At 41.9% G+C, this 17,538-nt stretch overlaps 1 protein-coding gene across 1 annotated transcript; it reads left to right on the top strand.

Moving 5' to 3' along the window:
- Positions 1–2,441: 2,441 nt before the first annotated feature.
- On the top strand, positions 2,442–17,126 carry LOC116502392 (interleukin-2 receptor subunit alpha-like). Its single transcript, XM_032208286.1, has 7 exons — positions 2,442–2,502; positions 13,337–13,522; positions 13,746–13,850; positions 14,157–14,393; positions 15,085–15,126; positions 16,101–16,148; positions 17,083–17,126. Exons 1-7 carry the CDS (start codon positions 2,442–2,444, stop codon positions 17,124–17,126), a joined length of 723 nt encoding a protein of 240 aa, XP_032064177.1.
- Positions 17,127–17,538: the final 412 nt, after the last annotated feature.

The following is a 17,538-nucleotide window of genomic DNA, read 5'->3' as shown; positions in this document are numbered from 1 at the left end:
CCAAATAATCTTCAAAGTCTTTGTTTGCCATCCTCACTTCCCTATGTGACCTGGGCCATGTGAAATTCCTATTTTTTCCAAGCCCTCTGCTGAAGGAGGGCACTTCTTGGGCAGCAAACCCCTGGTGATCACTGGGAGAAAGCTCAACAAGCAGTGGAGACACCAGCATCTTCTTTTGCCTCTTCACTTTCCTGGATGCATCCAGGTTTTCTCCATCATTATCCAGGATTATCCAACATTTCTGAGATTTTCAGCACCCCCTTTCCTTTATTGCCACACACTTCTGTTGCTAATCGTCAAAATTATAAAGCTGATTTCCCTTTTTTGTCATAAACCCCTGTTGTTTTTTTTTTCCCTTTTCTGATGACTTTCCCCCTCGCTCGGTCTCTCTGTTCTCACCCTCCCCTTTCTGTACCCATCTCTGCTTTGGGTCAGTTGAATACCTTTTGCTTGCAGAAGCAGCACTGGTTTTTCCAGGAACCACTCAGCAAGCTGACCCATTTCACAAAGCTGACCTAACTAATTGCTCTCACAAGCAGTAACCGTTTTTTCTGACCTTTAAAAGGTCTAAATGCCGAGTTACGGGTTGTTCCCATGCAAACTGTGCTTGTAGCAATTAGCCACCTGGGGTCACCGTTCCTTCCAGTACAGCTGAGTGTACATAGCGTGCTCTTGCTAGGAGAAAAACTCACCATTTCTAATAAAAACTTAGCGGCTATTATCCACCTACACTGAGATTTGCTGCTTGAAAGTAAATGGTTGAATGCAGGAGCTCTCAGCTCACCTTCCAAAAAGGACCTTTTCCAGCCAAAGGAAAAATGAAGCTAGTGGAGAACCTGCATCTGCAGTCAAAACTGCGGGGTGTAGATTGAGGGGAAAGATTGCAGACCTGACCACCTATCTCTCTCTCCATCATGCAAATAGCCAAGAAATTCAATAATTTAACCAGGCAAGAAATAGAAGGAGAAACTGGGGAGTAAATCCCCACAACTCCTGGGAACACACCACGTGTTTAGTAGGGAAAGAACAGATTGTGAGGATAAGCCTGGGATTTCTCTCACTGCTGTATGACCCAGATGGCTGTGGTTCTGCACATGCAGTTGCACATCTCTGGGCATCTTGCAAATAGGTGAAAAATTGGGGTCTATGACCTTCGGACAGATGTTTCAAGAGCAAATCTCTCCAAGTCCCTCTATGGGCTTTGGCATAAGTGTTTCCTCTTATCCTATTAAATATGGGAGGTGATTTGGTAAAAGTGCCCTCAGTACTGATATAAAAGCAGCCAACATTTACAGAGTATGGTGAAGAGAGCATTTTAGCCACAGCAGTTGCTCCAGAAATCTCACTTGTTCTCTGTGACTTGTTGCATTTGGCTTTGGGCAGTAATCCCCAGCCAAAGCCCCATTGCCACCAGACCCTCTAAGAGGGTTACCTGCATCAGTAAAACCCCACAAAAGCTTTCATAAAAATGGCAAAATTATATTTAACATGGATAGTATATTAAGTACATTATAGGTAATACATTTTACAGGTTGTTCTGTCCACATCAGTGGAAAATACCACAGACAGTTTAAATCCTTTTTTTCTATAGTTTATCTCAACCAGCTCTCAAGGTACTAATTGATGATAATTTCTGTGGAAATGGCTGTAGAGAAACTACACAGAGTTAAAGCACAAGATTTCCTTAATCTTTTCCACTTTTCTATTAACATTCAGAAGAACCAATTCCATTGAATCTGAAACCCAATTTAGGAACACGAGAAGCCATTTCCAAATATGCCAGCCCCATCCTAACAGATTTTTTTTTGGATCAAACCTCCCATCCTTCAGTTCATCTGTCCCCCAGAGAAACTGCAGATGGTCATACACCAAAACACAAATGGAGCGGGGCTTATCAGAAGCAGATAAAGTCTTCTAAAAAGCCAGAGCAATATCTCCTGGGACCTTTTTCTTCAGAGGCAGAGCACACAGATGGTGCCTGATGTCCATTGTCATACACCAGACATCTATCCTACAGCGATGGTCCTTCTCAGATGCCTGTCCCGACAAAGATTTGAGGTTAAGTGTCTGCACAAACCCTTTAAAATCTTGCCCTCTTCTACTGACCTCAGCTGCAGTGGAACAGCTCTGGAGTCAGTAGCTCTGATGTGTCAAACCACTTCCTACACATAACAGCATGCTCTGCGACGCCGAGCATTAAGTTTGATTTCCTGGATAAAAGCAGAAGAGACGGCAGCCTTTATTGTCTCTTGCGGAGACAGCCAGTGGAACGACAATTTGTTGACCAGAGAGCAAGGTCCTTGCTGCGCACGCAGGGTGGCTCTGCCCATAGGTCTAACCATGCAGTAGACAGCTCATTGGGTCAGTCAACAGCAGCCCATCGCTTCTGAGAAACTCTTCATCATCCTCGGAGTTGCGGAGAAAAGATGTGAACAAGTCCCATGGAGCTCAAGTGCCTTTTGATGTGGCTCTTGTTTGGATCCGTCAAGGGAAACAGGGCAGGTAAATGACTATTTCTGCTTTTTGGGGAGGGAAAATATGATTTTCTTTTTTGTGGTGGCTACCAGAGGATGTTCGCAACATCCTGGCTCCTATCAGGTAAGGAAAGATGTTAAGAGCTTAAGGAATTTTTTAGTCTAAGGAAATGAGAGAAATGGGTTTTGTGCCCACAAACCAGCAACCGGAGACAATCCAGAGCAGTACAGAATATTTTTTGTCTGAGTAATGCATGTATCCTCCAACCCATCACTGGAACAGTGGGCAGATCAAAGCCACCTTGGGCGCCTTAGGTAACTCTTTGAATTTGTTTTTCCATTTTGCATATAACTTTAGGAAATATAAAAATAGACACTGAAATGTCAGTGTTTCTGCAGGTAAAACTGATAGCCGTGCTGTTAGTTAAAAGGTGCCATCTATTTTGCTACAGGTAGTAGAGATACCAAATAACCGCTCAGCCACACCTCCCAACCAGTAGTGCCTGTAAATTATAAACGGAGGCAGCTAATTCATTCAGTGCAATTTTATACATTTATATATTGTAATACTGCTTGTATTTGGCTTATCTATTGTGACAGGTGTGCGCATTAGAAATGGGGTGATATTTTAGAGTGCTTGCATTTAAACTGTTTTGTTCAGAGGGATACAACTTAAACTCTCAGGATAAATGTGATATTTCCTTCTGTACCTGTTGGTGATGTCTCGGTTCAGAGGTATCAGCAGACACAGCTTAGGGCAGAATCATGGATACACTGATATTTTAACTACCAAAGGATCATTTCTACCAGGGCTGCATATTTTACTATGGTCAGCGCACCTCTAGGGATGGCTGGGATGCTTATAACCAACCAACTCGAGCCATGAACACAGGAAATACCTTAAAAAATATTTAACCCCCAGGTTATTTTTTTGTTTAAATGCTTTTCCTTGTAAGCTCCACACCTTTTCCATTGCAGGTTATTTTGATTGCCAAATGAAGTGACAGTGCCCACAGCCAATATTTAAGTGTTGTGTGCAAGAGCATCGCTGCGAGATGTTCTGCCAGAGATATGTAAATGGGATCGGTTCTGGGATGAGTCAGGTCCCCTATATCACGCTTTCTGTATTACTCTGCCCGGGACACATTGTGAGAGTTCTTGCTGGCAAGTCTCATTTATCAGAAATCTTTCTGTTTTTTGGAAAAAAAAATCGAGAGGTGCTAAGTAGTTGCATTTTATGCAATTTGATATGATTTAATTCTCTGATGAATGAATAAATGCATAGCATTGCGTTCTTCACGGTACCACTAAGCTCTTCTTTCCTCAGCTTCTTATTTTGAATGCCTCTCCTAATGTTTAAACATAGTGTTTTATATAAATATAAATTTCTCCCTGCAAATAACACAACAATGTAGAAAAACTGCCCTACATACCAATTTATGATTTTATTTTTTTTTATTGTAGAGATGCCTGAAGTATTTTGGCCACTAGACCTGTTGCTTTTATTCCTTATGGGGTTGAACGAGAAGATTTGGGAACAGATATGAGCAAAGTAAAGGGAAAGAGACTAGGTCAAGCTGGTCAAAAATCAGCTAGGACTCTCTAATCCCAGTACATACAGTGCTATTCATGTTATTTTGCCTTATTCTTTTCAGCTCTTCCCAGTATTGCAAGTTCGGTTTTGTAAATAGATCCTGCTGTAGTTGTTGTTTGCAAGAGGGTTTCTGTCAAAAAGAGCTATCAAGAATAAATATCATGAGGGTAAAAAGAAAATAAAAAGCCTTTGTTTTACACAGCAGTTTCACTGATGGGTCTCAAAGTACTTTGCAGAGAGTAAAGTCCTCTTACATAAATCTGGGGAAACTAGGGATTATTCATTTAGTAAATTAAACTACATCTTAGTGCTAAAGAGGAAAAGAGAAAATTAGATTTTCTCTTGAAGAGCATCACATTTATCTCATTTACCCTGACGGCAGCAATGCCTAGATGCTGTAGGCATGGATGAGGCTTGAAGTATGTTAGGTGAGGGTCAAATACAAAATAAAAGCTGGACTGCGCTCCTACGACCTTTCCATCTTGGTATTCATCTTACAGGAATACACTGCATAGATTTGCAAGTCAGACCTGGAAAGGATTAAAACTCACAAAAGAAAGAATTTCATTCAACTGAATTTCATTCACACAAGATGGGTACCAGATCTCAGTCATTTAAATGAGAGGAATTTCTTTCCCATTATACTTGCATATTAGTGCTCGCTCCCGTGGATTTGAAATGCAATGCAGAATAAATTAAAGTTGTCAAACACATACAAGTGTTTCTTGTAAGGTCAAATAGAGAGCAAATACCTATATAAAACTTCCAGCTGTGGTGGTCTGCAGCAGCAAAGTGCCCAACACAGAGCTTTACTGAAATAAAAGAGTTTTTAAATTGTTAAAATTGTGATTGTGCTAAGGAAAAGCCAATGTTGTGGACAGAGAGCCTGCAGTATCTGCTTCTGCCCTGAGATAGAGAAATCTCCTCCCTATATATGTCCCCATATGTCCTTCCCTTTTAATTTGATCTTAAGGGTCTTTTCCAACATGGATGATTCTCTGATTCTGTATGATTTTATGATTCCCTTCTACTGTGGTAAAAAATCCACTCTTTAGCCACTACCTTTGGAAAGCCACTGCCTTTGACTTTTTTCACTATTTCTTCATCGTATCATGATTTTGGGCCCTCTGCTTTCTTCCCTGATGTCCAACTGAATCCTTTCTCTTTCCTGTTACACTAACTGCATCTTCAAATCCAAGCTTTTGGATGTTTTCTACGTCATTTTTCATCTTCTGAACCAACCCTTCTCTTCATCTCCTCCAACAGTTCTCCAAAACCCACACTGCCAAAATCTTTTGATGACTTTCTTTGCTCACTTCCCTATTCCTCATCCCTGTAGCAGTAGAAGCACTGTCATCTTCTGCTTTTTCTTTATGTTCTCATTTTCTAAAGCACAATCCCCCAAACAAAGAATAGACATCCCTCTTCAGTTGGCGAAATATTTCATGCTTATAAGGTCAGAAAAATCACCAACAATGACAAATAATTTCCATCTCCCTCTTGAGAGCTCCAGCAAAATGCTCAATGACCAGTGCCATGCTAAGGTCATAAATGAGATGAGACCTTAAGCTACATTAGAAATCAAGATTCCCACCAGCCCTTTTGTTCAGCGTTACCCAAGACATATGCTTGTCCTCCAGTTCAATTATTTTCAGAGAGGATAATAGCCCTTCCAACCCAACAGAAGTAAAGACTGAGAAAGTTACAGCCAACGAATCTGAATGTCTGCTGCTGCTTAAAAAGCCAATTTTCTTTCTCAGTAATGTATTCTTTCATTTAGATGAAATACCTCAGAGCCAATGTTACTGAACTCACAGGCTTAAGGAAAAAAACAGCTAAACCTATTCAAAAACCAAATGTTACCAAAACAAGGCTATCACAAATGATATTTTCAAAACCAGACACAGTGTTCTCCTGCCCTACTATGTGTAGTGGGTGCCTTTAAAGGGTTTGAGCTTTGTGGCTTTACCTTAGATCAAGAGTTATAAACACCCGGAAACAACAGAATAAGAAAAACAAAGGTTGCTCATTTTCTGATTCATACATTTTCTATTCAGTGCACTTTGTTTGGGCTAGTTTTCCTCCCTTTCCCTCCCTTGTGAAACACGCTCCCTCTTTTCTAACTTTCCCTCTTCCAATTCCACCTTTGCAGTCCAAGTCCCCTACCCAGCCTCCCTGCCAGCTGTGAGATTTCATCCCACTTAGCTTCAGCCACCTGCACTATCAAAGTCTCCAGCAAGGAGGATGTGTGGACCCCCTTCATAGCCAGGGAAGGTAAAATAGTTTTTTTAGGGCACAGTTCATCTACTAGATTGGAGATAAGGGTGCAGTGAGTCACATCCTGTAAGTCTCTTTCTAGTGACTACAGGGGAATTGAAATGTCTGCTGTTTGCTGGGTGACACTCACTAGTCTATGTCTCTCAACAGGTGGGGTTAGGGTGCATGGGGTTAGCTGTTCAGGAAGAGGGAAAGCAGATGCTCAGAAGAGCATCTGGGTTAGCAGAAGGCAACACAAACTCTTTGGGGTGCTCTGTTGGGAACTCACAGCAACTGAGCTTTAAAATGAAATCAGTGCACTAGCTAACCCATACTAATTCCCAATCTAAGCATGTACGACTGTTCACCCACCACTGCAGCCAACAAAAAGTGAGAAGCACCTGTAGGCTTTGCATTGCAAAACGTAAGCTAGATGTCTACTGTCCTCCAGAGACATCTGTCCAGCTCCAGTCCTTACAGAGGGAGCTAAGAAAGCAGGTTCCTGAAAGTAAATTATGATTGTGAATTACCTCTGAGGATGAGAAAGCTTAGTCCATTGAGAAATGTACTCTAGCCTTGCAGTTTATGGAAATATTCTGATTTAAAAAAAAAAAAAAAAAAAAAAAAAAAAGATTCCACTGCCTAGGTTAATGGCAAACAGCTGGTTAGCATCATCAAACCAAGAGATGAGAGAGGTAAATTTGTCCCAAACCTAATTTTCCATGCACCTACAGTGTTAAAAAAGACATCCTGCCAACTCATTCTCCATTCTCATGTCTTTTCAATAGAAACATGTTCTAGAACCAATACATTCAGCAGACACTGAACTGCTGCTCCTTAGATCAGGACAGAGGAATATTGTAGCCCATCTCCTGCCCTGTAGGGCTGGTCTCTTCTCCATCACTGTCTTCATTAAATCTTGTGCCTGATATTTCATCTGCAATGCATTTCTGTCCCTTAAACTGCAGACTCATTACTACTAAGATGAATTCATAAAATAATCTCTGTGCAATCTACAGTATAGATAACAAAAATCTCACAGGCAAGTTTTTGTAAACATCAGGTCTGCAGCTCAGCCTTGCATCTCCAATGTATTGCCCCCTTACAAATCCACCTAGACCATAAATGCCATTAATCAAATGGGAAAGAAGCAGGCAGAGTTATAGCTAGCTTGTTATCAGGCCCTTTGGGAAAAAGTCTTGAAGTTAGAAAAAGTTCATTACCGTTTCAGTCCAGTTGCTGGTATCAATTCCTTCTGTTCACCCATATCAGTTTCATCTTCAAGAGATATGCTCTATTTAGAGAGCACAGAGTTTCAGGCAGCATGAACCCCCAGGGCTGAATTAGCTTTTCAGGCACATCTGGGGAAATCTCTTCATTTTGACATGGTTTGATTTCTTGGCATCTCTGGGGAAAGGCTGTCTTCATCTCTGAACTGGCAGGTGTGTGAACTGCCTGGTTCTGCTTCTAGCTTCTAGCTAGATCTTCAAACAGCAAGTTTCCTACCGATCCCTTCATACCACCTTTGTATTTAAGGGAAAATTGCCCTGTTTTTACATCTTGCTGTTTTAACTTTATATCAAGATAATGTCAGTGCCAGTGACACAAAGCCACATGACAGACGAAATTCTGAGTTTAGGTCGCCATGGCATGACTCATTGCCTGTGTTTACCAAATAACTAAAAATACCTGCTACAAATTTCCCCATCCTCTTTTTCTGTACAGAAGGTGTTGTTCTGATGCCTTATCTAACACAGCCCTGCCAACTCGGAAAACAAAAACACAGATGAGCTTCAAAAATCCTAATACCACCAGCACGTCTGCTGTCAGCAAAGTTTTATATTGGGTCAGTAATAACTTCAGATGGGAAATCTCAGGGAAAAAAAAAATGGTGCTAGAGGAATTAATAGTGATTTAGCTAGTGGTTTTCTTTTCTCAGAGCCTACATAATGGCATTAGGTGCTGAGGGTAGCCAAAAGATTAGTGCCTCACCTGTAGGGAAAGAAAGCAGCAATACATTCGTTGGGATGAAGCTGGGAAATACAGATCCTCAGTAAGCAATATACTGAGTTTCTGAATTGGTCCGAGCATTGAAAGAAAGACTTCTATCACTAGTGCCATCAGGTCTTAGAGGCTATTTTGCGTGTCATGAAAAGCTCTCCATTCCCACAGAGTGGTGTTTATCTTCCCTAATTTTGATTAACGACCCAGTCTCACCCTGATGTCGATGTTCCTTGCTTAATGACTGAGTTACAGTGATTTATTTTTTGACTATGCGTTGGTCACCAAAGGCAGTTAAGCTTTATTTAGCACACAACAATGAACTCAGAAAAAAAACAGGGCATGGTCTGTGTGCCAAAATGCAGGCATGTCTGGATATTCTGCCTGGGACTGGCCTCCAATAGCTTTTGTGTGATATCTGACTGCTGATGTGGAGGTCCCAGATGCCCTAAGACATTTGAAATGGCACTGGAGACCTATGTTTAAGCAGTAATAGCAGGAATCCCACCTATATTGTGGCTGAGATACCAAGTAGTTGGCTTGCAGGTCTTGGAAGACTTATCAAACTTAATTTTGGGGAGCACACCAAAAAGTACAATAGCTACTTTGTACACTTTATGTTTCACAAATATCAATTATCTGAATTTACAAGTCTCCACCCACTGTTAATAATATTGATAATATTTGAAATTAGATACAAAATTTACAGGAATGCTGTCAACATCAAAATCTCATTGATATGGGGAGAAATTAGGAATCCCAGCTGGAATAATAAAATAGTTAGGTAATAACCCTGAGTACTTACTTAGAGTCATATAGCAGTTTTGGTGCAGAGGAGATGAAAATGGTACTGGGGGAGTGATGAAGCTTGTAAATGAAGGAAAGAGTAGATGGGACGTCAGGATCAAAAGAGAGGGAAATAGGGGCATACAACACCTTGTCATGGGTGTGGGGAAGTGGAAGATGTGGTAAAGGGAAGTGAGGAGGCAAACAAAACCACCAAGAGGACTTCTGAAAGTGATGCGAGGGCGTTGAGCCAAAGACCTCTGTCACTAGTGCTATGGGATGGTAGTGGCGTTTAAAGTGACTCTGGCAGGAGTGTAGCCTTGGAGCAGCTGTGGATGAATGCAGGAGTGGAAGGAAAGCTGGGCCATGGAAAATCAGGCCACCAGAGGCTATGAGGCCAGTGACTCCTAGGTGTGCTGGCCTTCTATAAAATCTCAATTTTCTTACAACAGCTCAAAGAAATTAAAATTAATTCCCATCTACATGCAAAACAGCAATAAAATTAAAATTCACCTCCCTTAAAAAATGTGAAAGTCAGAAATCTAGTCAAGGAGTAAATCTGCACTGCCATTCCAGCGTTCCCTGGCTTCTTCCCATCCGTTGGCTCTTCTATCACCCACACTGCAGTCTTTTAGGGACAAACCATCCAATTTCCTTGGGCACAAAGACTGAAGTTTTGGGGTGATGAATGCCAGAGACTGTTATGTGTAGGAAATATGATCCTCACCCAGTCTCCTTCTTCTTTGCACACTCTTCCCACACTACCCCAAGATGTCTAATGCCATGAAACACCCTTGTACACCTATATGCCACCACCTACAGCCCCTGCAGATCTGGGGGATACATAATCTTCCTTCGTGGGAGTTTGAACATTAGCTATTGAAATTAGCTTGAGCCTACGAAGCAGTTAAATGTCAAAGTACTGGGAGCTCTTTCTGGTTTTGGTGGCCAAACTATAGTTTCCATTCTTAGGCAGACTTCATGGAGTGTGTAGTCATTATCATGAATTTTCATTGCATCTACTGCCATGATGTCTGAGATCCTGGCTGATAGCTAGGGCTTATTTGGGGTAGACATGATGCCAATAGCTATCAAACACAGAAAGTTTAGGATCCAAAAATGAGGCAAGAAAGTACAGCAGTAATACTGATCATCATGGTGGGCACTGACCATTCTTGAAAGAGGTGTAGAAGACCACTGAAAGAAAAGCACCTTCGAAGATTTATGGGATACTTAAAGACAGTGAAGAGGAATAATGGCAGTAGATGTCTTGACATGCCCATATTCATGCAAGGTTCCTCCCAGTATGAGGACTGGTACTTCAATAAGCCCCAGAGCTGATGACTTCAGCATCAAACACATGGGTCAAACATGAGAAGAGAAGCCAATGGTTTGAAAGGGTGTGATTGTTGATAAGGAGAAAGCTCTTGAAAATGGAACCAAACATATGATGTGACAGTGAAGCAGTGGAAGCCAACAGAGGGAAGCCAGAAGTCCAGAACGGTCAAGATAAGGCCTAGGAAATTCCTCTTTCCAAATGCTTTCTGGATCAGAGAGGCAGGAATGTGCTTGCAAAAGCCAAAGAAGATGCTGCAGTGGTTTACAAGTGAGAAGGCGAGAATTTGAGTGATAGGGATGAAACAAAAAGGCTAGATCCTAGGACTTTTGCATGAGATCCAGCTGCAACTTGTATGCGTTGATCCACAAGCACCAGCCAGAGTGGAAGTCGGGCTTTGCTTGCTGCCTGCCACCTGCGCACCATTTCTGCACAACCCTTATCCGATGCCTGCAAGTTCAGAAGAACCCCAACTTCATTTGATCATTGACTAAAACAATAGTCGTCCTTCATGATGAGTAGGCTAGATGCTGTGGGTTTTCTTAAGAAGAGACTAAAGAGTTGTAGGTCTGTGTGCCTTGTGCTGAGATTCAGATCTGCAATCTGCTTCAAAGAGGCTTTTGAAGTCTTGAGGGAAGCATGCATTTAGCTTACAGGGAAAGTGAGAGTACATGCTCTCAACTTGCTGCTCATCTGATAACTCTTTAATTTTAATCACCCTGACAGTCTGTGGTAAACCATGTGGTTAACTATTTCGGGTGCAGTAGCTTCACTCGAAGCCACAGTCTGATGTCGTTTATGAAGCGAATCCTTTGATAACACAAAGATGCAAGGGCATTAAAATAGTCCTTACGCAGCTTGGCTGTTAAACCACTCACAACACTTTTGATTGTGGCCTTCTTCGAACTTTGTGACTTTTACCAAGTGGCAGGATAATGAAAAGCAAAAAAGGGCACAAAATATCAAAGGGAGAAAATGATGGGTGGCTCTGAAAGAAAAGGGCATTGCAGGACTGGGCCTGGGAAACACTGATTGGTTTGCTGTCAGCATGGCTTTGTTTCAAGAAGGCACTTTGGGAGTCAAGGGCAGATGCCAAATGAACAACGAGCAGGAATTCAAGGCCCTTTCGCAGTCATTCTTGCTGGTTGCCAAGGCTGCATTAATTATGGCTGCAGAAAATGTGAAGACACAGTGACTAAGACATTTTACTCATAATAGCTGTTACTATTATGCATAAGCATAAAGGGCCACAGGTCATGCACCCGAAGATACTGAGCGCCCACCCCAATGCAGCCAGTGTGTTTTATTTTCAAATTTCTCAGCCTTTAAGCCTTAAATAATCATTGAGCCGTGTCTTTATCATCTTCTGGGTCTGCAGATCAACTTCTGTGGGCTTTTCAAGTGCACTGAAATGATCTAAATTCATTTCCAACTGATTGAGAAGTATATTTAGATGCAATTTGCTGATGACACAGCACTTAACATCCTTGTTTGGGGACAAGTTATATTTAGGTTTGCAAACTTATTTCACAGTAAGCTTCTCTTTGGTGTGCTCAGACAGAACTGAGAGTGTAATCTCCTTCCCAATGTTTGCTTGTAGATGATCCCAACTTTTAATGACTTAGTTTTGCTTATTAAGCTTCACTCCATAGATTCAGGGCTACGCGCTCTGATGCAGGCAGCAGCTCTACGATATGACTGTCTGCAGCTTCATTAAGAAATTGTGGGTAGTGTTGCATGCTGCCCAGATGCTGAGTGCAGAAAGACAGGGCTCAACTGCCTGCTTTGGGCAGCTGGGGCTGGAGCAGGTGTGAGCTGCCTGGTGGCTCCCAACAGCTGCTGCAGCACATCCTGGCTCCAGCATCCTTCCTCCTCTAGAAAAAAAAAAAAACAAAAAAAACAAAAAAAAAACAAAAAAAAAAAACAGAAGGGCACTGGGTCAGTGCCTCCTTCCTAAAAATTGTAGATAAGTGTGGGTTTTGTGTTACTTAATGGAGATTCCCAAGGTCGGGATTTTCTGTGCCCTATACAAATCCATATATATAGAATCAATGACAGCAGCCAACTCCATTGCGAATAAGGCTTTGAAGGGAGGTGTTACTTTAAAATGATGATGATGATGATGAAAAATACACAAAGCCATGAACTTAAAATAACTAATAGTTTCAACAGACAATCAGAGTATCTCCTTGACATGGAGACAATCAAAACCAAAGCTCTGCTGCCCTCACATTCCCTTCATGACACCCAGTTTCATCCCTCAGCCCTCCCACAAGGGAGCAGTCCTTCTTTAGGAGGAAGAGGAGAGAGAGGAAGCTGAATTTGCATTGCATGTTGACTCAGCTGACCCTAGGTTCCCTTCCAGAACAACCAGGCACAGTTGCAGACAGACCTGGCTGTTCATGCTGCATGCACGTGGGTGACTTTCAAACCTCCCACAAGGTATGTTTTTTCTCCAGAAGCGCTGTCCTGTCTCACCTTGAGCCTGCCAGCAGCCCAAGAGGTAGCTCTGCACTTGGAGAGCTATTTCTAAGGAAACCTGCATTCAGGAGGCGTTATCTATCCAAATTCAACGTCACAGCCCCATAGGTTTCCAGGTATAAATGCATTAATGCAGAACTCACCGGGAGTGACAGCTTGAATTGCATTTCACACAGATGATTTTCTTGCCAGCCTGGATTTCCGTTAGGCAGCTTAGGTGAACCTCTTGAAAATGCTTTCTTCTACCTCTGCAACTTCAGCCCTCTTACTGGGAGCAGAATTAGGCTCCAGGCACCTAATTGAGCTCTGTCAATGATCTGGTATTGATAACACAGAAAGATACTGGAAATCCGTGGTGAGTAAGGTAGATGCATAGGCTGCTCTGATTCATGGGTTTTCTGTTTGCAGGCAAATGCCCACCTGTTCCAATGACTGAATTTGCTGATGTTGCTGCTGAAACATATCCAGTGGATACCAAGCTGTATTATGTATGTGATGAGGGCTACAGGAGGAGAAGCGGGCAGTACTTGGGAATTCGGTGTCGGAATATATCAGGGACTGTTTCTTGGGTCTACAAGGAATTTGAATGCATTGGTGAGTGATTACTTGACCTTTCTCTGCACTTGCAGTGGTGTTTTTCCAATGAGTTTGTCAGTGTAAGATGCATCAGGGCATTGCTCTAAGAAATGACCTTTTGTGCTTATCTGTGGAAATTAAAACTTACAACAGGTCTATCCTGCCTGTAAAAGTTTGGGTATTCAGGCTTAGCTCTGCTATTTATCCTGTTGTAATTCAACAAATGTATCTTCTCTCACAGATGAGAAAATTTTGTTTTCAAATGCTCCCACGGTGGAGTTAAATTTTACACAGGAGATGAGAAAAACACAGAGCCCTGCACCTCCAAAGCAAGAAAACCTTTCAGGTAAGGTAAAGCCTGCTCCTTATTGTACAACTTCTCCCACTGATTTCCATGGAAGCAGTATAAGAATGAAGATGAGCAATTTTTGATTATATTTTATAGTCAGAGAGAAATAAGAAATTGCTATAATACCATCTTGGCTGAACAGGTGTAAGCAAATTACTTCTTTACACTCTCATAGAGAGCTAGGAAGGATTGGTGCACCCTACTCGACTGCATTTTGTACAAACACAGATCACTTTGATCCAGAAATAAAAGCAGTAGGTCAGATGTATCTGTCTAACCACGTGCTGCCTTGTGATTTCCCAGGTTTTTGTGGTACACCCAAGACTGTTCCACATGCTTCTTTAAAAAAGGACAATGATTATTCCGTGGGGCAAGTATTATATTTCAAATGCCAGGCGGGTTATGATAAACGACCTCCTATCTCTGGCACACGCACATGCAAGAAGGTGAACGGAAAAAACATCTGGACGCCCCTCAACATACGATGTACCAACGACAGCAGCATTAGGGATGAGTGGCTGTCACCCATGACTGAGCCAGGTAAGGTTTTTGCTTTGGCATCACATCAGTGTGATATTGACCTGTTCACAGAGGGTCCACACCCCACCAACTCAGCACTTCGGTCCTAAGGAACAACCTGCTTGGGGCTCAGGGTGGAGAGATCAGTGACTGCAAAACTCCCATACTGTTGGAGATGACATCTATCGGGAGGATACAGCTGCCTCCTGCTTGGTCTTTGTGATTTCTCATGCTAACTGCAATATTGCAAAAGGAAGCATGAATCTGGGAGCAGATAATCATATATTGGGAAGAAAATAGGAGAATAAGCCTTTCTTTTTTCTCCTTGCTCCTAGAAGATGAGGTCATCTATCCTCTCTTCACAGTAAGGTACTCCAAAAGGTACGTCTAAGCATCTCTCAGAATTGCTCAAGGTTTTAGATGAATTGCACCCTAGAAAGATTTCCTTCCCCCCAGTGACTGTAACAGAACCCAGATGACTATTTCAGAGGTTACATGTGCATAATGGTAGCTGAGACAAACACCAGCCTTTGTGACTTGCAGCAGGCAAGATGTTTGGGCAACAGGGATGTTTGGGCAAGCCCCTTTGCACCTCTTGGGAGCAACTTGGCCATCGTTGCCTCGTTGCTGCTCTGACTGTAGGAATGAATCACCTATCTCACTGGACTTGCTGATTCGGTATTAACCCAGGATTTTCTCCCCTTCTTTATAGATTTGTCTGATTTCGAACAGCATCCAGTTCAGTGTGTTTCAGGTATGGTAGTCACAGCTCTTGTTTGACCTTTCCTCCTCCATCAGGACAGTCATTTTTTTTTTTTTTTTCCATTCGTAATTTCATGTAGTGCTATCAGGATGAAGGAATGTCTTGCTACAATGGAAATAACCCATCAGCGTGCCAGTCCCAGAAAAGGACACAACCTATTGAAAAGTCAGAGATTATAAATATTTGAAGCTTTTAAATTAGTTTTATGAAAAACAAATGACTCTTGATGATGAATTAGGCCGTTTTGGCCTTTAATCCTTTAATTCAACTGAATAGTAATTCCAGTTTCTTGCAAATGCACATTCAAGCCTGAACAAAGTCATTCTTTCTAATTAGTGCACCAAAACTGTATTCCCCCGAAGTGTTGTTTTCCCCTTTGTTAAAATATAATGCCTTTAATGAAGCTAGATAAGGAATATTCTCCCCTTTCTCAGTTCTCCCCACAGCATTCAGCACAGAAACATTTATCAAGATACCACTCTTACAGAACCTCTTGTCAAAAACCTGATGGTACCTCACACTGGCTAAAGTTTATAGCTTTCTTTTCAGGATAAGGGAGAAATTCAGTGGATTTCTTGCACTGGTGAAGTTTTAGGTTCCATTTGTTGGGAAAATGAGATCCTGTTTGAAGCATGTTTCCAATTGCTTGCTTGGCACCTTGAAAGTCTTCCTTTCCAGTCTCATATGAAATAAAGACCCTAGCTGAATCCCATTCCCTGTGAGATACAGCCACTTCATGCCCACCTTTGGCAGATATCAGCTTGGCAGATATGTTAATATCCGGGCTGGAAACATGTATAAATGGTCAGAATACAAACTTGACAATTATTAAGTTTGCTGTGCAGAGGCAAAGCTGTCAGACCTAGCCTGACTCTTCCCTCATCATTGCTTTGGTGCTGGAATGGGCTGGCTCTTTGCCAGGAGAGCAAATCAATGCAACATCAAGAATTTCTCTCTCTTTGTAGGTTCAGCTCATCCATCCTTTTCCTCTTCTATGATACTACCAGTGACAGGTATGCCATTTTATTAATTGGGCTCAGACCTCACCCTGTCCCCCAGAGCAGTTACTTTGCTTTTCAATTTGCTGTTCTATCAAAGAGGTCCATCTCTGGTATAAGAGCTAATAAATGTACTGCAAGACACATCTATGTCCATGGATCAGGTGAGATGTCAGGAGAAAGAAAGTGTAGAAACTGTTTAAGCACTCCAGCTTTCTACGTAGCAGTTTTTAAAATCGTATAAGAGAAGAAAAAAAAAATAGGTTGACCAAAAATCTAGTTTTAAAATGAAGTAATTTTCAAATTCTTCCTCTGAAATGTAATGTGAATTCAGTGAGTAACTTCCACTGGAGAAAAGGAGGAAAATGTAAATATTTAAATGATGTGTTTCTTACACATTTTCGAAGGAGTAAAAGAGGATGGGAAAATAAAATATTTGCTTACAGCTAAACTGATGCATTTAGATCAGTCTGAAATGATTTTCTTCTCCCCCTTCCCCATCTCCCATTCAATCATTAGCTGCTAAAATAGAAATCAGCTCTTACTGTGCACATGCTCAAGACTTCGTACAAGGGCTCTTGATTCCAGCTGGAGTCTGCTGACAGCCGTAGAGTACATTATAATAAGGAGGAATAATGGAGTGTGATAAAGGAAGGGAAAGAGAAGTACTGCAAACTATGCCAGAGACTGCAGCATCAGCAGCCCCTGGTTATTTGGCTGTGGTTGCTCTCTGGTTGTCCAGGTCCCCTCTGGCTGGGTCCTTTTTGGCCCAGGGAGCAAAGCAATGGGGCACTGTGAGGGAACTGCTGCCTCTGGACATAAGAACAGGATAAGATCCTCTCCCAGTCTTATCCTCTGTTTTTCCTAGTTGGGGTAACTGCAATAATCCCCGTGGAGCATTACAGATAACTCCAGGTGCTGATTTTGTGCTGATTTTGTGGTTTTACAGCTATCTTTTTTGTTCTGCTTACCCATTCCGCTGTCTTTGTGTGACTCGCCAAGCAGAGATGGTAAGTGGGAAGGAACCAGGAAAATATGAAATCTAAAAAAAAATAAATCCCTCACACTGGAAGAGCTATCAGCCAGATCAGCCATCTCATTATTGCACTGCTTGGATTTCTGAATACCTTCTGTGGTATTAAATAAATGACCCTGGATTTTGGGTTGTCTGGTTCAGCTGTTAAATGCTCCTACAAGAAAAGGAGGAATCAGAGCTTTTGAAATCAAAAAGCATGCATAAAACCGCTTTGTCCCAGCCATTGTGGAACTGAGAATGACAGTTCAAATAACGGGTGGAAAATGAATCCCGTGAGGAAATTAAGGTTAATTATGCAAATATGTTGGTTTCAGATAGATTACGCAATCAGCCTTTTTCTCTCTGGCTGATCTGTGGGAAGTCTGGTGG

The sequence above is a fragment of the Aythya fuligula genome, chromosome 1 (assembly GCF_009819795.1).
Source record: "Aythya fuligula isolate bAytFul2 chromosome 1, bAytFul2.pri, whole genome shotgun sequence".
Taxonomy (NCBI): Eukaryota; Metazoa; Chordata; class Aves; order Anseriformes; family Anatidae; genus Aythya; species Aythya fuligula.
This window is presented reverse-complemented; position numbering and strand designations above follow the sequence as displayed.

Bases quoted from the DNA above. Each gene is read 5' to 3' on its own strand.
- LOC116502392 (XM_032208286.1), top strand. From the start codon at position 2,442: ATGGAGCTCAAGTGCCTTTTGATGTGGCTCTTGTTTGGATCCGTCAAG. The intron at 13,523-13,745 runs GTGAGTGATTAC...CTTCTCTCACAG, and splicing joins CAAGGAATTTGAATGCATTG to ATGAGAAAATTTTGTTTTCA. The intron at 15,127-16,100 runs GTATGGTAGTCA...CTCTCTTTGTAG, and splicing joins TCCAGTTCAGTGTGTTTCAG to GTTCAGCTCATCCATCCTTT.